Genomic DNA, 23876 nt, shown 5'->3' on the forward strand with positions numbered 1-23876 from the left:
CGTCTACAGCGATTCTCTTTGCAGCGATTCTCTCCTTCGTGGATCGAACTCAGGTAAAAGTCTAAGCCAGCACCGGATTGATTATTGGAGGAAATGAAGAAACAACAAAGTCTGGAGAAACGACCAGGAGAAAGAGGGGAAACTACGGGAAAAAAGAAGCAGAAAGAAAACAACCACCCTCAGTTCAGCCCCTTGCGCCACCGAGTTGAGCTCTGCAGGTTGCCATGGCGACTGCCAGGCCAGAAAGGCCCCAGCCCATTGGCTGAGGTGTCAGAGCCAATGAGGAAGCCCGATGTTGGCGGGGTGTTAAGATGGCTGCCGGGCGGCTGGCTCTTTACCGGTGAGTAAGGTTGCTTGTCCGGTTGGCTCCCGGGCGGCTTGGACTCCAGCAGGAGAGGTTGGGGAGGGCCGGGTGCGGAGACTGAGGGAGGGATTGTGGGCGGCCTTACAGCCTTTAGACCCAGGCGCCCCGGCCCGGGTCCACGGGAGCTTCGGCGAGGCTGGCCTCCCGATTTGCTCGGAAGGGGCGTCGCGGCGCCTTGTCTAGCCCGTTGGGCGGGAGGGGGGTTCCCCGTCGCACCCCGGCCCAAGTGAGACGGGTGGGGAGGCTTTCGGTTAGGGAAACAGGCTCTTGTTTACTATTGCTGGGTCCCGGAAAAGAGCTGCAGTTAATGGGGTGTCAGTAGGTTAGATTTCCTGTACCGGAACCTTGGGCACCTAGTGCTGTGCCCGGGACGGGAATCCTGTTTGGGGACCGGAGTGTGACGCTGCCGCCAGGGAGCCTGCAGAGTTCCGGGTTGCGCGGCCAAGCAGAAAAAGGTGTAACTTTGTAGAGCCACCCGCTTGCAGTCTTGAGCCTCGTAAGTATTTTCACAGCGACATTCGACTTAAAAATGAGTCCTGAAATGTTACTGGTTAATTGTAAATGTTTCTGGGGTCTGAGGAAGTGTTTGCCACTGCTGGACTAAACGGGCAGTCTCTTTCATTAAAACATGCATACGTGCAAAACCCTGCTAAATACATATATACAATACAATAGTTTATCTGGGACATCGGATTGGTAACATATCCTACGGCAGGCCTGCCCTACACTTTTACTTTCTACCTTTTTGGGAAGAGGGAACGCGTTTATTTCATGAAAGCAAATGGGATGTTTACATTAATGTTAATGATACATGTTTAAAAGTATTTTAGTTAAGTAATTCCAAGCTACAGAAGCGTCTTCAGATGGGTGGGGGGTGGTATCTGATTATTACACCAGTAAGGTTAAATCATATCATACAAGGCTCAGGTTCCCGGGATTATTTCTAATTGGATACAAAATATGGGAAATAAGCTTCATTCAAGGAAAATGGAATTGAGATTTTGGACTGTTAGAGACAGGAGACATTTACTCACTAGATTGCTCAGATTATATGTTTTGTGTTTGGTTATAAGCAGCTGCCTGGTTGCCCAAAATGTGAGTCTTACTTGAATGTGACTTGGATATATGCAAGTTAGTGTAGCATCTTACATAGCTTTCTGCACTTAAACAGTGAGAAAAAAATCTTTTCTTAAATTTTAGAAAGTCCAGGGTTACAGGCTAGAGTCTTTCTTCAGACCCGCTTTCAAATCTTTGTCTCCAAGAATATATTACCACTTAAAGTGCCCTCTGAAAGTGTATAATTTGAAGCCATAGAGTTCCATTTTTGTAAAATAAGCGGATCACGGTGCATAACTGACTTGCCACTTGCTTGGCAAGTCAGTTACCTTATTTGTAAAAGGTAGTCATTCCTGGTGGAAGATGGTTGTGAGGTTAATGGTAAAATCAGTGCCTGTCACATTGTATTTTGTGTGTAGCAATGACTGCCTTTGTTTCCTTTTTCTGGTTCTGTTTCTTCTGCCATGACTGGGGTTTTCTTCCCTTTCTCTAGAGCATCTTTCAGGTGTCCTGTGTGAAGTGTGTTGTCTAATTGAAAACTGTTAATCTTGGCTTTGGCTGCTAGGTTGAGGAGAGAACCTTGTCTGCTGGGAGACTGGGATTTAATCACTGTTGCATCTGCCTGGGAGAGAATGGAGAGTTGCAGCAAAGAATTCAGTGACCGAGTATTTGGGCACAGACAATGCTAAGATCCATAAAGAAACTTTTAAAGCTGCAGGACATCTCGGAGTTCATCTAAACAGACCTTCATTTTGTAGCTTAAGAATGGAGACCCAAACAGAATGCAGTGGCTTGCCTGCAGTTATGTTGCACAGGACTAGAAACCTGTCTTCAACTCTCAAAACCATGTTTTTTCCTGCTGTACTGGCCGTTCCCAGTCTCTTCCACGGGTGCCAATCAGAGCCTCTGATCAAGGAATATGTGATGAAGAATAATGCTTACTTGAATTTATCTCCTCATCTAAAGGTCGATGATATTGTTTAAGGAAAAAATATGTTGGCCTTTTGGATATTGAAGAGTAACTTGGGGACCTCCATTACTGTCTGTTAAACTTGGTAAAAACCTTAGATTAGGAATTGCCAGACTGGGTCATGGTCTTCTTGCTGCATGAAATGAAAGCAAATAGGATGTTTACATTAATGCAGTCAGCCCACGTGTGCTAAATGAATAGTAACCGTGGTAGGTTTTCAAGGGCCAAAGAAAACCCAGCCATTCAGGCTGGAGTGATACATAAATATTTTCAGTTCATAGTAAATCATGTCAGTGCAGGACTAAAGATGTGTTCTGGGTGGTATACACATAATTTTTTAGAAGAATTGTGTGATGAAAAAAGAAAACCCTTAAGAAGTAGAGAGTGTTTGAAGTGACGAGGGTAATATTCAAAACCATAGAGTAAAGGGGGCTTCTGAATTATTTACATTGTTTTTGGGGCAGGATAAGTAAATTAAAAATTATTTGAATTACAGGCTAGAAACTGAAAGGTTATGTATCACTGATACATGGACTGAGGTATATACCTGGCTAGAATCTACACTAAAACGCTTCAGTTTCTAGTCTGGTGTACTGAGTAATTTTCCATCGTGAGGGGTATTATGGAGTGATCTGCTTTATAGTAAAGGAATATGCTCTGAAAGGTGTGGCGTGAGAGATGCTCCAGAGAATCAGAATAGCCAAAACAGAAATAACATTGGTTATTTCTAGTGATTGAATTATGGATACTAGTGGTTCTTTCTAGTGGTTGAATTATGAATGCTGCCATCCATAATAGAAATGACCAAAATTTAGTACATGCAGTTCCATAGCCACCGAAGTAATGATGGCAGAAAGCACTTAGCATTGACCCAGCCCCTGGAGCCTCCTAAGCGTTGCATTGAGTGGCTTTGTGGCTTGTCTCGTGTAACCCTCTGAATACCCCTGTATGCAGTATAATTATCGCTGTGCTGCAGTGCAAAAACCGAGGGGTTAAGAAAGGATTTCCACGTAAAGTACCACCAGTATACGGTAGACAGGATTGCAGTTGGGCAGTTAGACATCAGAGCCCTTTCTCTTAAAAAGCCCGGAGAATATTTGGGTGAGGGTGATCAATCTGGACCAAAGTGGCAGAAAGTAAGATCTGATTCTTTGGACCTGGGAGGGAGTTCTCCAAGTTCTCAGGAATCCATTCTTCAGAGTTACGTGAAAGCCCGTGAAGTCTTTGTCTCAGGGATAATGGTGGTGGTCTTGTTACTAGGCTAATCACAACAGGGGGCAGAAAACTCAGCAGAAAAAGATTTCTACCCTTTCTTTTCATTCCTCCAGGTTGAGAGTAAGTCATGAGCAGTACAACTGACGTCTCAGTTTTAGGCATCTTTTAGACAAACTGGTTTTGCTCAGTACATGTGCTGAAGTAGGCTGTGCCATGGAGATTAATAGTGGAAATATACTCGGTCATCATAATTTGAGCAGACTGATTGCAACTCCCAGTTTTTTTAAAAAATTTTTATTAAACTTAACAATAGTTAGTGGTTCTTTCTACCAATGGGCAGTATAGCTAATGCTAAACATTATTCTGAACTTTAACATTAGTTTCCCAAATACATTATTGTTATTCAAAAAAGCTACATGTTTTTGTTGAAATGTTAGGATTATACTCCATTTAATATTACTTTAGCAAACAATAAACAATTTTAAACTAGGATTTCCTTTTTACTATCATACTTGTCTCAAACTATTTGTACAGCTTAAAAAAATTTTTTTTGAGTAATTGTTTTCCTGCCCCTTAGTAAGTCCCCTGAACGCTTTATACATTCCGATGCAGGTGAAATAGTCAGTTTTGTTTTCTTCTCTAGTTGTTACAGCTTGCAATACAGTATTGCCATTCTTAAATTGCCTGCAATGTGTATTGTTAGCTCTTAACATTCTTGAGCAGTGGATGCTTTTAGTGCATTTTTTTAGGCAAAATTATGCATATAATAGAGAATCAAGGTCCTACTTTCTTCAGGTCATTCATTTATAGGTGTGTTTTGTAACAACTTGCTGCACTACTTTACACTTTTTAATTATATAGGCAAAGAGTTGAATTATTTTAATATGGAGGGCATAGCTCATTATAGATTTTTAAAAAGTTTAGATGGACTGTTACCGAACTATAGGTATAATTATTAGGCTCCTGGGGTGTTATTTAATGGTTTTAAAATTCTTTTAAAGAGGTCTGAATTCGTCCTTTTCCCTTTAGAAGGAAAAATGTGGAGTGGGCTGCTACCTCCTGGCCTAAATGAAAGTGATGTTGAGTTGAGTTCAGAAGATGAAGAAGACACTTTAGAGAACTCTGGACTTAACTTACAGGAAGGTGAAGAAGATGGGACCGTTACAGAAACGGAGATCTCAGATGTCCCTGCGGGTGGACCAAAAACTGACGCAGAGGCAAATGTGAACGCGTATGAAGAGTGTCCTTCTGGAGTTCCCGTACATGTGTGGAATGTAGGTTTTCTCAGCTGTGTTCTTATTAAATAAAGCCCGAGTCTCTGCCATGGTGAGAATGTGTACGTTCTTGGGAGCCAATGGGCAGGAAGGGTTGGCTCAGAATTCTTTTATTACTCAGTGGGTCTGTGGTCAGTCCACTGGCCACTCAGACCCTTGCTTTCATTTTTGTTTTGTTTTTCATAAAAAGAGGAAGAAAATATTAGTAGGATTAGCTACTTTGCCTAACAATGATACAGGAGGAATTTCTATCTTAATTTTATCTTTTTGTTATCTATGAGTCATTGAATTTGCTCTCAAATTATTGGATTGGCTTATTTAGAAATAAAGTATGATGAAAGTTCAGGTTGCGAAAGCATCTTGGGGGGTAGAGTATCTTAAGAACTTAAGTTTATATGTTTATAAATATTAAAATTCAATTTTTAACATTTGTTATTTTTTTGGATGTATGCTTTGCCTCAAGATATATTTGCCTTTTTTTTTTTTTACTTTTAAATAGAAATTTCAAGAATTGCATAAAAAACACTCCGAACAGAAAATTTCAGCTTCAAGGTTCAGAAGGAAAAAGAGGAAACGCTCCAGAAAAGGTGTTTTGTTTTAATTCAGATTAATTGTCAGTAATGCAGATGTTCAACTGTAAGTTTTAATGAATTAACTTTGAAATAACAGCTAAATACTGAGCTATTAACACTGGGAATTCTTTTCAGGTAAATCGAAGAATGAAGAGTCTCATAGGTAAGTGAAATTAAAAATATTTGTCTCTTCCAGACAGTATTCATGGAATTCGTACAGATAGTTCCATTACTAACCTCTGAAACATAAGAACTAGTTGTAATATATTTATAGTAACCAATTAAAAATAATTCAAATAACCCTGGCTGGCGTAGCTCAGTGGATTGAGCACAGGCCTGCGAACCCGACGATCGCGGTTCGATTCCCAGTCAGGGCACATGCCTGGGTGGCAGGCCAGTTCCTTGCAGGCTAACTACCAGCAGGGAATGCACAAAAGGCAACCATACATTGATGTTTCTCTCCCTCTCTCCTTCCCCTCTAAAGATAAATAAATAAATAAAATATTTAAAAAAAATAATTCAAATAAAAATGAGTACATTTGGTGCAGAATGTATTGTCTGTCTTCTTACAGTGAAGAGTCCACAAGTGAAGCGCAGTGGAAGGAACTTACTCAGTATTTTGGAGTCAATGACAGATTTGAACCTCCCGTGAAAAAGAAAAAAGTTGAGAAGGTGAGGTCTTTTTTTATTGCATCTTATATTTCCCAGTAGGAAGTTTTTGTATTAGCCTTACCTAGCATATTTCTCATTAATGTGTTCAGTGAAAATGTTATGATGCCTACTGTGTGCAAATGAGATGCTAGGCAAACAAGTAAAAATGTAGTTAGTTACAAATTATTTAAAGGAAAAAAAGCTGCAAAGGAAGACATGCACAGGGTGTTTGAAGATTGTAGGGTGTTTGAAGAAATGCAGATGGGGGCCCCATTAGCCTGCTGTGGTCAGGGAGGGACTTTCTCAGGAGATGCTGTTTCATGGAGCCCTAAAGGGCAGGAAGAAACTGTCTAAATAAGGAATGCTGGTAACAGCCTGGCCAAGGTCCTAGGGTAGGAAGTCTCCATGTGACCTTTGAGTAACTGGAAGAAGGTCCGGCTGGCTGGGGTGCAGTCAGTGAGGAGGATGGTGGCCCAGTAGAAGGTTGGAGAGGCAGGTGGGCACCAAACTGTGGAAGACCGTAAGGAGCACAGACAGGAGTGGGGTTTTAGTCACAGTGCAGTTGAGAGTCATTCAGGGGTTTTAAGTTAAAGGAGTGACAGGATCTAAATTCTGTTTAAAAGGATTGCTATTAGGTAGAGAATGGACTGTGGGGCAGCAAAAGAAGGTGAGAAAAGACCAGGTAAGAGGCTCTTCTAGGCTTGAGGTCATGGCGGCTTGAACCAGAATGCTGAACAAGATGGAGAAGAGTGGAAGGATTTGAGGTTTACGGTAGAAGTAGAATTGACGGTATTTGCCTCTGGGTTGTTTGTGAGGTGGGGGGAGGGTTTGGGGCATGAGGAGGGAAAGAGCCGTTCTAGGCTTTACCTTAAGCAGTGGTGTGAATAGTGATGCTAGTTACGAAGGTGGGAGAGCTGGGCAAGGGAGGAGATTCACAGCGGGGCCTCTCCAGAGTTCAGTTTGGGGCAGGGTGATACCAGCAAGCAGGTGTAGAATAGACTATTAGTAAAATGAGGCAGGAGCTCGGAGGAGGGTCTGAGCTCTAGAAACACATTTGGGAGTTGTCAGTCAATAGATGGTATTAATACTGTGTGGAAGCTCGAATCGGTGAGAAACACATGCACATACCGAGTGATGACTGACTCCAGCAGTGGGAACACACCACGCAGTGGTGGGGTTGGAGGCACAGGGACCTGCCTGGTTGAACCACAGGCGGTCGTGCCCTGCCTCTGCAGATAGATGCCTCCTTTATGGGTCACTGCTGCAGACTGCTTTGTGTATAGAGGGAACATTACCACTTTCTGATGAGTCAGTATTTCTTGTGAAAAATTCTTGATGTTCAAACCGTTGTGGGGTGGTATTGCATCATTGAGGGCTTGTGCATTAAGGAACTAACACAACAGAATTTTACCTGTGAACTTGTCGTTCCAACTTGGTCAAGTGTCTGTATCATTTAGTTCCTAGAACACTGGGGGTTTGGGACTGGGCTCGTCTTCTGCTGTAACCAATCACTGGTACTGAGCAACCTTTTTATACAAATGTTCAAGCAGGTGCGCAATTTTCTTTTTTTTTAATTTTTTAATTTAATTCTTATTCAAGTACAGCTTTCTGTTGTATATTCCCAACCCTGCCCCCCCTCCCCCCATCTCCGCCCCCCACCTTAATTATTGTCCATGTGTCCTCCATACTTATCCATGTGAGTCCCTCCCCTTTTCCCCTATGATTCTCTCCCCTCTCCCCTCTGGATCCTGTCAACCTGTTCTGTATTTGAGTGTCATTGGTCATATTTTGCTTGTTTGTTTGTTTTGTTGTTTAGATTCCTGTGGTGCGCAATTTTCTTACAAAGCAAGATTGTAGGTAGAGTTGAAACCAGAACTAGTTGGAACTAGTTCCAGCTGTTACACAATGCTCACACTGCAGAAGGGGCTGGGAAGCATTTTAAAATGTAATTGCTGTGCAGTTGACCCTTGTGATTCTGGTGGGCAGGTGGGGGGGATGCTCTGGACGGTACCAGGCCTGTTGTGAAGCATCAAGGAGGGGCTTGCTGACGGAAGTGGTCCATCTACCGGCTTCACGTCCCAGCCTCCGACTTAGCCCCAGGCCCAGTTCTTTTGAGGGAAGAAATGGCTAATTGTTGGTTCTCATGGGACATTTTTGTAAAAGTTTTACAAGTTTTGTGAATTAGGTCATCTTTGATCTTCAATTATTTACAGTATTTGTTATGTTTTCTCAACTATATTGACTTTAGAATGTTTAAATTATTTCTTAGTGAAGTTAAAGCCATGAAATTAAAATTTTAACCATTGTAAAAAGTAGAAATTTTGAGAGTATTTTTTACAATCTATCTGTGTCAGAATTACTCTCTATATATGAAATTGTGCCTTCCTAACACTGGCTGGATATGGCTCCTAATCATTGTCTCAAATTTGTAGTTTGTATAGGGTAACTTTACTAAGGGTTACTAAGATTCCTTGTGCAAAATCTTAGACAACTCAGGTTTAGGGACTAGTGTTCTGTCTTACATTATGTATTAGATGTATTCTAGAAAAAAATGACAAGGCAAACATCATTTTAAAAATGAGATTTCTGTTTGAGGGAAGACTGCTATAAATATTTTCGTAATCATCCATTGATCTGGTTTATGTTTGGATTGCCTTGACGGTAGACATTACTCTGTATGAGTTACATGTAGAAAACTTATGGCAATCGTTTAAACAAGTAAACTGACTTGGGCTGGTCTTACATCTGCCCAGGATTTGCCAATAGTATTCTCTGAGTAAATGCAAGCCTAAAAGGAAAGGAAGGATTTAATGAGGCCAAATGGCTCATATTCTCCTGGCAGTTCCATAATCATGTGCCAGCAAGTTCACACTCTTTCTTTGGTCTGGGGTCACTGTTTTGCATGCATCCCTTTTGCCGTGTCCAGCACAGTAAATAGACGTGGAAGAGTGTCCACAGTGGAGACACCAAGACGAAAGCCAAGAATAAGTGTAAGTCCAGCAGACGTAGTTACTGCTCAGGAAATCTAGAGAGGGCCGTGGACAAAACTAGCATGGATTTCTAGTTTGTTGTTTCTCTGAAGTGGAGGCTGCTCTGTTACCATGTCTCTGAGAGCCTTTTTACCCTGTATTCCTCTGACCCTCAAGAATGGTAAAGCAAAGCAAACTTTTTTGTGTGGGTGAACTTTTTAATCTTATGTCTGCCGCGTGTCTGTTTTTTCCCTGGAGCACTGCCACACTAACTAAAACGGGCTCAGTCGAGGCTGTGTATTTACAATGCTGCTTTCACCTGTTCCACGACCATGCAGAGAGGCCTGTAGTTTTAAATGTAATCTTCCTGCTCTCCAAAACTTTTAAAAAGTACATGTTTTGTTCAGTGCAACCATAATTGTGTTTCTGGCAGCAGTTTACTGATAATTCTGTAATCGTTATTTTGAATCTATGTGGGAATTTCTTTAGATTAAATTTCACTCATTCATTTCATTTTAAATGTCTCAGGTGATGATTAGCTGAGTCAGTTTGATTGCCAGCAGTCATTAGTGAGGTCGTGTTATATACACTTAATGGATACTGTTTGGCATGAAAAACCAGGAATACTTTTAATTTTTAGAGTAGTTGCACAGTGTCTTGGATGATTTTTTTTAGTTGTTTGTGAGAGGAAATTGCTCTTGTATAACTTGAAAAAAGTGTAACTTTTTTCAGATTTACTTTTTAGTAAAATGCCTCTTCCAACCAGGATCTTCCCTGGAGCTCCAGTACACAGATCAGATAAAGTCTGGGTGCCTTGAGTGGGCAGGCAGGAGGGGAGGGATGTGGTGGTGCGTGTGGGCCGCGTGGAGGGTTGTAGTCCTGCTCCCCTGCTGTCGGTTACAAAGTGGTGTCTCCTCCCCTACGGGAGCCTGGTGGGGGGAGCGGGTGGGGCCAGTGTTAGTCTCAGAATGTGGATGTTAGTCTCACGAAGCCCAACGTGCTCTGTCTAAGAAAGCAGACAGAGCAGGGAGTCATGAAATGAGGCTTTAACCCAAGTTGTTTGATCCCAAACACAGATTTTTCTGACGTAAAGCCCAACTTAGTTTTTATTTACCCAACTCAATAATTGAAGCGGATAGGATCCATATGTAAAGGTAACACTAATTCTTAGCCCCTTCCTTTCTTTTTGGAGAGATTATCTAATGTTTTTTCTAGATATTTAGGTCTAATCATACTACAGCACATTTGAGTGGGTAAGTCACTTGCATTAAGCTTTAAAAATGGAATATATTACATATTCAAATAAATATTCATTAGCAGAATTTCCGTGGAACTATACTGGGGTACAGTTTGACTTCGAGCGCTTGAATTGCATATTGAAAGGTACCTGCATGTGCTCACATGGGTGGTGGGTCCTTAATGTTAGACCAGTGGATTTCTGAGGTGTCTGTAGTACTACCTTTGGCAACTGCACCTGAACTTACGAGTAACCAGAGGTTACTTTGTGCCTCGTGGGAACCTGTTAGATGCTGACTTTGGGTGGTTTTTCACCTGTGGCCAAACTGCCATCCCTAAGTCTGTTTGTCTGTATTGAGATATATCTTAAGCTGGATTCTGATTCCTGCCAAAAGGCATCTTAAAATCCCATCAAGGCCCTGCAGAGCACGAGGAGCCTTCTGTGCTGCCTGCTGCTCCTGGGGTGTGAAAGACGCCCCGGGTAATTCTCATAAAGCTCACTTTTTAAGAAGCCTTAATACTCAAGTTTTACTTCAGGAGACTACTTGCTGACTTGAGGTTGAGTTCTGGGGTCGTGTACTTGCAGTCTAAGCCCTTGAAGAACTGTGATTAGGTCTGTAGCCATACGGAGCTAAGCCTTCTCTTTGTTTTAATGGCATCCTCACATTTAGATAGAATATGAACAACTTATCTATTGAATGACCACCATATTTCAAAAACTTGGATAGGTATTTTACATATATTTCTTTGACCCTTATTATAACTGCGAAGACTGTGGCATCATTTTCATTTTACAGGTGAGATAATTATAATCTATCGAGGTTTAGGAACTCACCCAGGTTGCTTGGCTCATAAGTAGAGGAGCTGGAATATGAACCCAGGTCTGGCCTCACCAGCTGTGCTCTTTGTAAGTGGCTGGTAACTTGTGTTAAGGTGATGGGAATGTCTTACCGCGGGATGCCTTTGTCCTAATGTAAGCATTTGGAATATTGATATCTTCTTAAAGAAGCAGAAAGATTGGGTGTACACATAAAACCAGACATTTTTCAGAGCCAAAAGTAACTATTATATTTACTTAAGTAAGTTACCAAAAAAGAAAAAGGAAGAAAAGAAACAGTTCTATCTAGTGAAACTTAGTAGAAATTTTTAAAAAAGCAAACACTTTTAAAAGAGCTAACAGCAAAGTCAAACATAAAATAGGATTTTATTTCTAGGAGAGAATTTTGGTCATCCAAGCCAACACTCTCATTTTTTTAAGGAAACTGACATGTAAGAACTAAGTACTGTGTTCACCCAGAGCTGTGACCGTGTTTCCTGACTCCCAGTCTGTGTTTTCTCTACCGTACTGTGCCTTCTCCCCTTCTCCCCTAGTGGCTGCTCTGAATGGCTGGGGAGTGGAAGGTGGTTGGTGGGGAAGAGATACATTTGTAATTTTAGATGATTTATTTTTAAGTGAAAATAATACTTGTAAGCTCAGCATTTCATACTAGTTTCTAGAAGAGAGGAATGTTCCTGTTTTCCCCTTTGGGACTTTAACTTGTAAGCTGTGGCTGTATCCATGATACAAAGGGAAGCCAAAGGGAAGCCAGCAACTTGATGTAATAAACAGACCACTGGTTCATTCATGGACATTAGTGGAAAGAGTAGGGCAGGTTTCTTTTTGCTCACTGACCTGTGACTGTTCGGGCTTGTGGGGTATGGGAACGCAGTGCCTGGGTGTTATGTCATCTCAGGAAGCCTCGGTACTTGGAGGGAGACACACGGAGCTGCCGTGTACGTGAGCAGGGATGGCCCGGGAATGGGTGCTGTCAGTGAGCAGGCCACTGAGGGGAAAGACTGGAGATTAGGTCTGGTCAGGGGATCTGATGCCCCCAGAATTGCCGCACAGGGAAAATTGAAGTTTGGTTAAATTAGTGTTTTGTTTTCACAAGTCAGAGGCATTTGTGGAGACATCTAATATTCTAGGCAGGTAGGAGGGGCCATGGTTTTAGCATTTCTTAAATACTTTATTTCTGCTATCAGAATAAATAATAATTAAACTATTCCAGATGCAGGTACTGTGCTGTGCTAAATTCTGGGAGCCCAAGATGGAGAAGATGTTCTCCATGCCCTCAAGGAATGTATATTCTAGTAGTGGGAAGATTCATATATAAATAAGTGCAATAAAATGTGACTTCTTTTTAACAGTAGGGTATTACTGCCCTAATATTATGGTGTGGAATTCTCTTGGGAACTTGTGAAAGTAGTGGGTGTGTAGAAATGTTTCCCATTTGAGGTGGGTTCTTCCAGTACTGATGCAGCGGTGGGTCACTGCATGGTGACACGGGCTGAGGGGTGTCTCCCGTGGGAAAGAAACTGGGCTGGGTGCTGAGACTTACCATGCTGGTAACACGTGTGCTGCCCTCGGCGTGGAGCCCAAGGGGGAAGACCCACGCCAGCTCGCTGTAGTGCATCAGGTCAGCAGGTGCGGAAGGGACACTGGGAATGCAGCGACAGTGCGGGGCGGGAGGCACTTAGTTGCTGGGCAGGGTAGGGGGTGTATAGGGATGAGGAGACCTGTGTAGACAGAGGTGACATTTGACACGAGACTTGTAAGGATGACCAGGATTTTTCAAGTAGAAGCGCATCAGAGGCACAGAGAATGTTAAGGGAACTGTAAATGTGGCCAGAGATTAGGAGTACAACATGGCCCACGCTGGGGCAGAGAAAACATTTTGGGGCCTGTTGTGAAGGGACTTAGATGCTATTCAAAGGAGTAAGGAAGTGATACTGTTTTAAGCTGCGTAGTGACGTGGTATCTGCTTTAGAAAGCTGGAAGGCCAATTTGGAGATGGTTATAATCTTGCAAATGGCATCATGAAGCCCTGAAGAAGCGCAGAAGGAGAAATGAGAGGTACTGCAAAGGGAGTGAAAATGAGAGCACGGGATTGGAGGCGCTGAACTTGGCTAACCGGGGGTTTTATCGGGGGCAGCCGAGTGGGTGGTCTGCTCTGCAGGAAACGGGGCGGGAGTGAGGGGCTTGTTTTCAGACATAATAAAAATTGAAGATCCGCATCTTCACTGTGAAGATAACTAGCAGGTAGTTGGACTGTAGTTCTTGATAAAGGTGAGAGGTTGGATGTTTTAGATTGTATGGAAATACAAAGCAGCTTGTGAGAATTGAAGCCCTAGGATTGAGTTACTGGGAAAGTGAAGAGGAAGAAGAAGAGGCTTGTCACAGAACCTCCAGGATTACTCTTAATTGGGGGGCAACAAGGGGAGATAAGGAGCCTCAGATATTGGAGATCGATATCTGGGGAGATAATTACTCTTAATTGGGGGGCAACAAGGGGAGATAAGGAGCCTTAGATATTGGGGAGATAATTACTCTTAATTAGGGACAACAAGGGGAGATAAGGAGTCTCAGATATTGAAGATACGTATTTGGGGAGATAGTTTTAAGAGTGAGGATGTAGTTAACATGAAGATGATCAAGTAGAAGGATGACGGGTGGTGTTGCCTGTGACTGCAGAGGGTTAGGATTAGAAAGATGATGTGGGGGCGACTGATACTATGTTTTAGGAGAGAGAGGAAGTACTAACCTAAGAAGAAATCAATTTGAGGAGAGGGGCTGAGCCCTCCTGTCTAGCACTGGTCCAGAATGTGGGGGATAAGCTGCGTGTGGGGTGAGAGAAGGATGAAAAGAGAGAAGAGACAAGGTAAAGAGAGCAGATGGGAGGGATTGTGATGAGCACGGGCGGTGGGATGAGTCTCGCCAGGGGAGCTCTTTCTTTCTGGGAGGCAGGAAGGGTGGAAGGACAGAGTACAGAAGATAACGCCATTTGAGATGGATAAAAGGAAGATTGTAGAAGGGATACACACATTCTTGGTTCTTTTCTTCCCTCCCCTCTCCTGCCTTGGACTCCCGTGAAGTAGGGGATAGACTTATAATCTGCTAAAAAAATAGGAGGAGCTAGGGTTTAGGGTATTTTGAAAAGTGGAAGAGACGTGTAGTTTCTTAGAGGAATGTGGGAACTTTGAAGGACAGAATTGAGAGTTTGGAAAACAGCTTTTAGTGAAACCAATGGATTGAGTTGCTGATTTTCTCCAACATTGCCGAGACACTTGCATATTAAAGTAGCAGAAAGAAATGGTTGGGAAATGCCAAAACAAGAGAAGATGGAGGAAATGGAAGGCATTGCTCAGGTTGGTGGTTCACAGGTTATAGCGTGCTTACGATCAGTGGGTTGTCAGGCTCCACCCTGAGTTTCTCGTTCAGAGAAATTGCATCTCTGACAAGTTCCCCAGGTACTACTGATGCTGCTGGTCCAGACTCAGACTTTGAGAACTCCTGGTTTAGAGTCAGTTAGAAAAGGTTAGTCATGGCTTGCAGGCCAGAGAGGGAGAAAAAGAGAATCCAGGAAGAGACTGAAAGAATAAATATGGGGATGTCAGGGTGTGGGGTTCCAAATGCAGACAGGGCAGGTTCACTGGCTGTGTACACTTGGGATATGTGGAAGGACAGAAACTCAGATCTAGAAAGAATTCCAGAGTGTGAAGGTTTGGAAGTGCAGCGTTCTGGTGATACCTAGTGCAGGCACCCTCAGAGGTGCAGTCTTCCAAGAGAGAAGGGTCTCGTGCCTAAGTGCAACTCAGTGCCCTGCTTCCTTCTGTAAGAGTCTTGTTCTCGTTTCTCCTCCCCTAAAATAAGTCAGCCAAACAAAACTGCACAGTCATGTGATTGATTCGAGTTCTGACACAACAAGCTCCATTCATGAATTGGGCTGTTTACGGACCAAGCCTGGTACCCAGGCCACACTGGGAGTAGCATCGGCCTAGGGCATAGACTACCAAGGTGGGATGGCATTAGAGGGCTCTGAACAGGAAGGATGAAGGATGTTGGAAGGTGAGTCCAAGGTGTTGTTTGGGACCATATGGTCCTGAACAGATTTACAAGAAAGGGTAATTTCTGGAGACTGGTAGGTGATCATAGGACCAGAATGGAAAGAGGACAGGGTCACGTGGCTTAGGGTGAGAGGCTCCGAGAGGCTTGAATGGAGATCTCACGCTGCCTTTGAGAACAAGGAAATGTATCGTCCTGATAGGTCCTTAAGTGGGTTGAGAGATTTTGGACAGAACAATCTTCATTTAACCTGGACATCGGTGACACCCTCACTGGTCTTTGTGTGTGTAATCTTTTGGGGCACATTATGTGTGGGCATTTTTAAAAATCTAGATGTATAAACTTTATTCCCTTTTTGCTAACAATAAAAATAGTCTATCTAAGGCAAAACTTTATCGTGTTTATCTGATGAAGTGATAAATTGAAGCCCACAAGACAGTTGTTTGTGATTCAGAAACTTTAACAGCCCATTTAATCTGTTGAAGTAATAGTACTTTAAAAAATTTATTATTCAGTTACAGTTGTACAATTTTGTATTAGTGTCAGGTGTACAACATGGTGATTAGATACTTACATTGGGTCGGCTAAAAAGTCTATTTAGTTTTTTCTGTAAAAGACACATTTTTCCGATTTGATCACTATCAACTTCAGCTGGTCTACCCGACCATGAAGCATCGTCCAGTGAGAGACCTCCAGTATCAAACTTCGTAAACCACTTTTGACATGTTCCATCAGTCACAGTACCTCTTTCCTTGTGTTTCAGTTGTTTTTACCTTATGTGAAATATTAACAGATAGTGTGCTGAAAATGTGTGTTTTCTTCCATCTTCAATATTAAAATGGCTACACAAAAATTCACCAGTTTTTATACTGTTTTTAAAATGCATGCTGATAGGACAGCTGTCACAATACAGTCAAAGAGAATTGTTTTGAATGGAGTGAAAGACAACCAAGTGCTACTAGAGCCATCTTACGGGGGAAACCGAATGAACATTTTGGCCAACCCCAAATATGTACCAGGTAGTCGGGCCGGTAAGTCTAGTTCCCACCTGACACCATGCCTACTTATCACACTGTTACTGACTGTGTTCTCTGTGCTGTGCTTCCCGTCTGCGCGACTGTCTTTACAACTGGTGTCTTGTACCTCTCCATCCCTTCACGTTTTCCACGCAGTCCCCCGCCGCCCTCCCTCTGCATTAGTTTGTTCTCTGTATCTGTGAGTGTGTTTCCACTTTGTGTAGTGGGTGTTGTTAAAGTCTCATTTCAACAGGGGTTCCAGAGGAACGACATTTCACTCGGTGGGAGGCGTAGTCAAGCCGTTCACCGACGGAAGGCCCTTGCTCTGGACTCTGTACTGGATAAGGGAGGAGATGCTGGTTAACTGAAAATGTTAAAGGGTACGCTAGATAAGCCATTGTTAGGGTAAAACTTCCTTGTAAGAAGCATATATTGGACCACTTAAACTTATTTTTCTATAGTAATTACTTTCACATGCTAAACCTCAGTTATTTAAGTCTAAGCATCTTTCTTTTTTTTTTTTTAAGATTTTATTTACTTATCTTTAGAGAGGAAGGGAAGGAGAGAGGGAAAGAAATACCAATGTATGGTTGCCTCTCATGTGTCCGCACCGGGAACTGGCCTGCAACCCAGGCACGTGCCCTGACTGGGAATCGAACCGCGAATGTGTGGTTCACAGGCCTGTGCTCAATCCACTGAGCTACACCAGCCAGGGCTAGCATCTTTCCATAAATATGTGATAAATCCTACCTGATCGGTAATTCCATAGAAGTTTTAATTATGGTTTTCTGAAGTATCTTTAGTAAATAAAAACGTTTCCCTTGGAAAATAAAATCATTCTGATATCTAACTTTCTTCTCATGTTTGATATTCAACTTAGTGCCCTGGCGGTTGAAGACGAGGAGAGGTGGCTGAGTGGGCAGAAGGGCGGGGGGCAGATGTCGGGTCGTGCAGTGACTTTACCGCTTATAGACTCTGTGACCTTGGCCAAGGTAGTGAGCCCAGGCCTGTTTCTTTCCTTTAGAACAGGGTAGCAGTGTTACTTAATAGAGTTGTTATAAGGATTAAATGAGCTTTCTCAGAGTGTCAGCCCAGGGTCTGTCATGTAATTTCTAACTATTACCATTTACATTACTGTTGTTAGCAAGAGAAAGTATAGGCTTTAGAGTCACAAAAGCCTGGACTTATTTCGTCTTTTTTAGCCCAAGAAGTTACATGCCCTCGGATAAGCCATCGATGTCTCTGAGTTGCCCTCTTGTCAGTGCGTGGTTTGGTGCCAGCTGCGTGTAGTGTCCTTATGGGAATCAAGTGGTCTGAGTGTGTGATGTGTGTGTTGTGGCCCAGAGTCCAGTGGTCTGAGTGTGATATGTGTTGTGGCCCAGAGTCCAGTGGTCTGAGTGTGTGATGTGTGGTGTGGCCCTGAGACAAGTGGTCTGAATGTGTGATGTGTGGTGTGGCCCTGAGTCCAGTGGTCTGAGTGTGTGATGTGTGTGGTGTGGCCCTGAGTCCAGTGGTCTGAGTGTGTGATGTGTGGTGTGGCCCTGAGTCCAGTGGTCTGAGTGTGTGATGTGTGGTGTGGCCCTGAGACAAGTGGTCTGAGTGTGTGATGTGTGGTGTGGTCCCGAGACATCGTCTGTGCTAGCAAATTCTTGTTCGCCTTTCTCTCCTGCTTAAGTTTTGGGTTTTCTCTCTCTCTAGTCGGGCCTCGAGAAGCGCATGGACCAGGCTGTGGAGGAGGGAGACGTGGAGAAGGCTGAGGAGCTCAGCAACCAGCTGGCCACCCGAGAGGTGAGTAGGGCTGATGGCACGTGCTCAGTGTTTGCACATGTTCTGTGTTTCCACGTTTTCTCAAATGAACGGACGTTCCTTTTGTGATCTTAAGTAAGTTCGGTATTCAGATATTTGGTCTAAGATTTTTCCTTTCTGTTTTCTTCTCTCATGTTCTGCCATTTATTTAAAAACATTTTTGTTTCTAAATTAAGTTTAAAACGTACAGTGGAAATAATCCATGATTGATATTCCACCCTAGATTTTACATGATTCAGAGAGCCTTTTGCCCGTTATGATTAAAAGGCGAGCTTTCTCTTTCTATTTTCGTCTTTAACTCAGTTTAACTCGCCCTCAGGGCGCAGTGGTTTTCTAACTCTTGCTCCCAAAGTACTTTTCTACTTCATATTCCGCCCATTTCCCTCAGCCTTAAAGAATGTTCAGACCTTCTTTTTTTAACCTATAGTTTACAGAGTAAAACTAACAGATACGTGGTATGTTGTGTATTCTTTTCCCAAGTACGTAGACTCCCAGAAGATTCTGACTCGCCCCCCCGAGGGGAACGCCCCTCTCATTGGGGCTCGCTGCTGCCGCTCACTAGGCGAGGTCCCACGTCGAGAGCTTGTACTGGCATCTGTTTTGTTGTAGCTGCTGCGGTTGTGATTCTTTTTTGTTCTTTCTAGGACAAGAGTTCTACCATAGCTTTCACTTTCAGCACGTCTCTGCCTTCTGCATTTCATTCTTAGGCTGTAACTACTCCATGGGGTTTGATTTCAGGGAAACAGCACCTGTACACATTGTATAAATTTTAAATTGTATAAATTGTTGGCTGTATGTACTGTTCTTTCTTACTCACCTGAAGGCAAGCATTTTTTTCTGAAACTAGTGGTGAAATTACAATCTGAGTAAGTTTCTCTGTGGAATTACTGTTTCACTCTTACATCATCAGATGTCGAAAATCTACCCTTGGTGACTGTTTATGGCTTCTGGCCGTAAGAATCTTGTGAGGTTTACTTTTTTATGTGGGAGAAACAAGTCCGGAAGTGAGGCTTAGGGATTCGGAAGTTGTCTTTTTCCCTTTTTCAGTGATGCCCTGGGAGGAGGCGGGTCACCGGCGGCCGGAGTCCCTGGGCCGATAGCTCCGCGTCATCAGCTGCAGCCTTGTTCACCGCGGAGCCTTCCTTTCCCTGCCCCCTCGAGCTGCTTGTGGGAGAAGGGCAGGCACGGTGCTGACAGGCCTTGGGAGTGCTGTTCCTTGGAGGGTGTTCGGTCCCTGGCGCTGCGTTTTGCTTTGTCGTGCTGCTGTTTTAGGAGTGGGGACTGTGTGACACAGACTAGGCAGTGTCCATTTTAGGGTGACTTTGTCACATCTCTCAACAAATGAGGTTGCTCTAGAAATACATGGTATTTTCAGCATTTGTAAGGATAGTGAACGTTTTTCTCAAGCATTCTTTTTACTTCCATACAAAAGTAATGCTTTGTTCTAGTAGAACAAATTAAGTTTATTTAGTGTGGGGTTAAAGAATTCTGATGAAAAGAGAAACAATCATTTGGGTCCTATTCTTGTCTTTGTGGAAGTGGAAAAACATCTGGAAAGGGTTTGCTGTTCAGACACAGGCCTTGGAAGGACACTGGTACCGTGTCAGTTGGGTGCCCAGAGAGTCACTAAGGGGAACAAGATGGAGTTTCCAGAACACATAGTTTAGTGTGAGACTGAAGTTTGCATGTCTATCCCTTCGGTGTCCCACACCCCGGGGATGAGATGGGATTTCGACAAGTACGTAATGGCGCGTTTGGGGAGGAAACCCTGTATGAACTACATGTACACATGCCTGGTAGGTGTCCTTTTGGACTCAGGTGTATAGGCTTTTAATCAGGAGCATTAATCTCTTTTCAAGAAGCGGCGACTGGGACCAGCTGATAAAGCCTTTGCTCAGAGGCACGGACCCCAGAGTTCTTAAAGCCTTTTCTAACCATGACAGTGAAACTAATTTTTGGTGTCTAACATTTATAAGTCTTTGAAACCAATCGGGCAGAATCGGTGTGGAGAAAAAATGGAGCCAGGAGTAGAACCGTGTTTGAGAATGGTCCTTGAAAAAAACAGTTCCTCAGAAATAAGCCAGAACAGACCGTCAGCCCACTGCCGTGGGAGGCAGCCAGTGCGTGTTTTCCCAGAGTCACGGTCCCTGAAGTTGACGAGGACATTAAGGATGTGTGTGATCTGGTTTGGGGAGGTGGCGCTCCAGTTCACGTGGTTGAGCCTGGATTGTGCTGCTATCTCTGGTTTTGCCCAGGTAATGAAGGGGTTGCTCTGAAACTCCCTCTGGCTGATTAAACACTTCCTGGTCGTTAACGGTCTTGGAGGAGAGATGAAGTGAGAAATATACTTGGGTTTGTGTCATATGGATGAAACTGCTAAACAAGTTGTTTTTTAAAAAATACTATTGCACACATAACACTCACACACAAAAGTATCTGAGCATGTCTGTGGCTTGTTCCCCTCGGGCCTGGAGTACATTCCATTCACTGATAGCAATCGGTCCCCTCTGGTACTCTGTATAATTTGCAGCGTATTAATAGTCACGTCCAAGATACTGTGGTTGTAATTTGCTGCCATCTTCGCTAAGGCCAAAACCCCTCAATCTGAGTGGTGGTAGAAGATGTTTTATATTTTAAAGCTTTTGCCTGAGTTAATGAACGCAGGTCAAGGCAGTGACTCCCACTGCTAGTGCTGCTGGGCACGGTGTTTTTAAAAAATGCCATGTTAAGATGACCTTTTTATAGATATAAAAAATGCTCCATTGGCAGTATGAATTAAACTAAGAATTAATTTTTATTAAATTTATTAATAGACTACACAAATGTTTGGATTCCAAAACGTAGGTAAAGTCAGTAATGTTGAAATAATAATAAGTTGTTGCTACTTAAATAACACAGGAATGGTTTTGTAGAAAGAAAAAAATACTGTTTGAATTGATTGAGTTATATTCTTTCTTAGCTAAATTAAGTGCTATCTAAATTTGGGCAGATTATTAATTTGTAGCATAAACTCTGTAGAGCAGTTTCCTAGAAAATCTGAAGGCGTTCTCATTGAAGCGGGGTGTGGACACGTCCGAAGAGGCCGTTTCTGTATTTCACGTTCACATCTGAGAAGTGGTCCTTCTTCAGAAGTGCCTGGGGCGCCAGAGCCCTTACCCAGCATGCGGGGTGTTCCCAGTTTCCTGTTGTTGGCCTGGAGTTGCCCTGAGGAGTCTGGCCACAGTTTGCCCTTTTTATTTTATTTGGTCCTTCGTTTTACATTGATGTACATGCCGTGCTGTCTTGATGGAGTAAGGGCTTGGCTTCCTCGCATCCCCCTCCTCCTCTCTCCCCCACAAATCCTTCCTGGAGAATACAGGTTTTTTGACATGTCTAGCTATCACAGGGCCCAGAGCATGATCGTATCTAGAGTCAGAAGTGAAACATTTGTTTACAGTTTTGGAGCAGAGATGCGGCCACACTGGGTGAGTTTAGAGCCACTTTCCTCAGGGCAGTTGCAGAGCCCTCATACCGCAGGAGAGGTGTTGCGTCACACATGGAAGAAGCTGAACCGAGCGGCACGCGCAGGGAAGGGAGTCTGGTGGCTCTAAACCGTTTGTTCCGTAATCCGGAGAGCAGAATTGTCTTCTTTCATTTTCTTGAACACTGTCTTCAGGTAGAAGTATCCGACCAACCTTATTTCCAAGGCGAAATAGTTCAGATGTGGAGCTGAGCGCACATTCCTTTTGCTGTCGTAAGGGTTTATCAGCAGAACCTGTGGCTTTGTGAAGGACGGCGGGTACTTCTCATTTTCTTAATTATCATGATTTCTAGCCACTAGAGACTGTGTAGACAGAGTAAAAGTGCATTAAATATTACTCATTTTTATATGTTAAAAATGTAAAATTTCTCCATTTAAACATTTTATTTTTCTAAAAATGAGATTACTTTGTTAATCTGTACCAGTAATGAAGAATACATTCTTTCATACAAAGTCATCTAATGCCTGCAAACTCCGGCAAAATACATGTTATGTCCTTTGAAATTTTACTGCTCTATCCTTTACTTTTTCTTTATTTTTCTCTTTTTCCAGTTATGTTGTGTGGGACCATTTTCTTTGTGGTGCGTTTCACTGGTTACCAGTGGGAAAGAATGTAGGGCACTGGAGGGAGAAGAGCCTCACTGTACGCCAGGTCTCTGCTCGTCAGGAGCGATCAGCTCCCTGGGCCAGTGGGCGCTCTCCCCCACCGTCGAGAGGGCATGTGTCTGTCAGGGGTCACCTGGAACGGACGCACTGTCAGTGTAACTGGTCATTCCCTAGTGGCTTCTTAATTTAAACGCTCCTCTGTGTGTGGTTCTGTGTCCTGCGTGTAGTCCAGTTATTTCCTGTAGGTGAGCAGTTAGAACAGTGTATGGAAAATAAGCTATTCCTTTGCAGGCGAGGGACGGCTTCACTGAATTCCTTTACACGGAGGTTCAAGATAGGTTCCTTCCCATAGAAAACTGTGTGCAGCCTTGCAGTTGGAGCACTTTAGTATAAGAAAATAAAGAATGGCACCAAGTGGTGGGTTTTCCTCGCAGGTTTTTAGGTGGGCTTGCTTCACTCTGATGGCATTGAGGGTGTTTCTTTCAACCTTCGGGCTCTGCGTGGGTGAGCACCTAGAATGGTGTTCCTCATGCTCTGTTCTAATTACGCTGGTCTGTGCTTTTAACAAACCTTAAAAAAGATTTCAGATGTTACAAGTCTAATTAAAGAGACAGACAAAGCGTAGTTTATACTGTAGATTTTTTCTGCAGTTCAATTAATCAGCATGTTTTCTCTTTTAATTAAAACCATTTTAGTAAATTAAAGCCCACAGCAAAACACATATATAATTTGTTTGTAATTAGCTCTTAATTGGTGGTAGTTGAAGCTTAGCACCCTCGGTTTCTTTCTTCATGATTGCCATTTTATTAGCAGCCAGTCATTAATTAATCTTTTTCTAATTAGCTTATAAAACTGTTGATGGCACATTATTGTAAATGTGATTTTAAGTTCAAAGCTTGTTAATAAGCTTTCTTACTTAGAAGAACGGAGATAAAGAATTTGCTGAAGACAGTACTACAGTTCTTTAAAAAGCCGTCTTCCTTATGGGGACTGTGTAAAGCATCCGAGAGCTTATGGTTAATTTTCCAATGCTTCATTCTCCTTATGAATGGAATACGTCGCTTAAATATAAATGTCTGTATCCAGGAGTAATTTCAACAGTATGACATCTTTTCTCCCTCCTTGGGAGCGCTGTAATCTACTTACAATTTGAAGCCTTAATAGTCATCATTAAAACAGGTGTGATATAAGCTATTGCACTATGAAATTGAAGTTGCTTATATGAATTAAAGTATATTTTCTCACATCTTATAGGCCAAATACATTTTTTAAGTAAATTGCAAGGTGAATTTTATATATCACATATACACACAAACATACACACATGATACACAATATTTGTGTATAAACAGATCTGTATGGTATGTTTTAAAAATAGGATTGGTTGGCTTCCACTTTGAAATAAAAACCATTGGGGTTTAGCTGACATGAAGTTGTAGGTGTAAGTGATAGGTGGCGGCGCAGTTGTGCACACATGTAGATCTCTGTGGCGCACAAACATGCAAACCTGTGCACGCACATTTTGAGATGACAGTGGAATTAGGCTGTTTTCTGTAATAGAGAGAAAATGATTTCATTTCAAGTCAGAGCTTAAATGACAGGATATGACATGGCTGGTGTGCTGTCCTCAGAGCTCCAGCCTCTCAGGTGTGACGGGGAGAGACAGGTAGTGATCCAGATGCAGGCGTCCTGAATTTACCACAGGACGTGCGGTATTCAGTTGTGGTTTGAGTGAAACA

The 23876-nt window shown here is 42.9% G+C and overlaps 1 protein-coding gene across 4 annotated transcripts in view; it reads left to right on the top strand.

Moving 5' to 3' along the window:
* Positions 1-266: 266 nt before the first annotated feature.
* FAM204A (family with sequence similarity 204 member A) overlaps positions 267-23876 on the top strand; it is a 29930-nt gene continuing 6320 nt past the window's right edge. The window contains exons 1-6 of one of the 4 annotated variants that reach the window (XM_037059665.1): positions 267-340; positions 4635-4879; positions 5379-5466; positions 5587-5614; positions 6024-6123; positions 17904-17993. In XM_037059665.1, coding sequence (XP_036915560.1) covers positions 280-340; positions 4635-4879; positions 5379-5466; positions 5587-5614; positions 6024-6123; positions 17904-17993 — 612 coding nt within the window. In that variant the 5' untranslated portion in view covers positions 267-279. The other 3 variants (XM_037059666.1, XM_037059667.1, XM_037059668.1) reach the window with 3 other exon arrangements.

Source organism: Sturnira hondurensis, unplaced genomic scaffold (genome assembly GCF_014824575.4).
Source record: "Sturnira hondurensis isolate 20B ecotype Veracruz unplaced genomic scaffold, ASM1482457v3 Scaffold0011253, whole genome shotgun sequence".
Lineage (NCBI taxonomy): Eukaryota > Metazoa > Chordata > Mammalia > Chiroptera > Phyllostomidae > Sturnira > Sturnira hondurensis.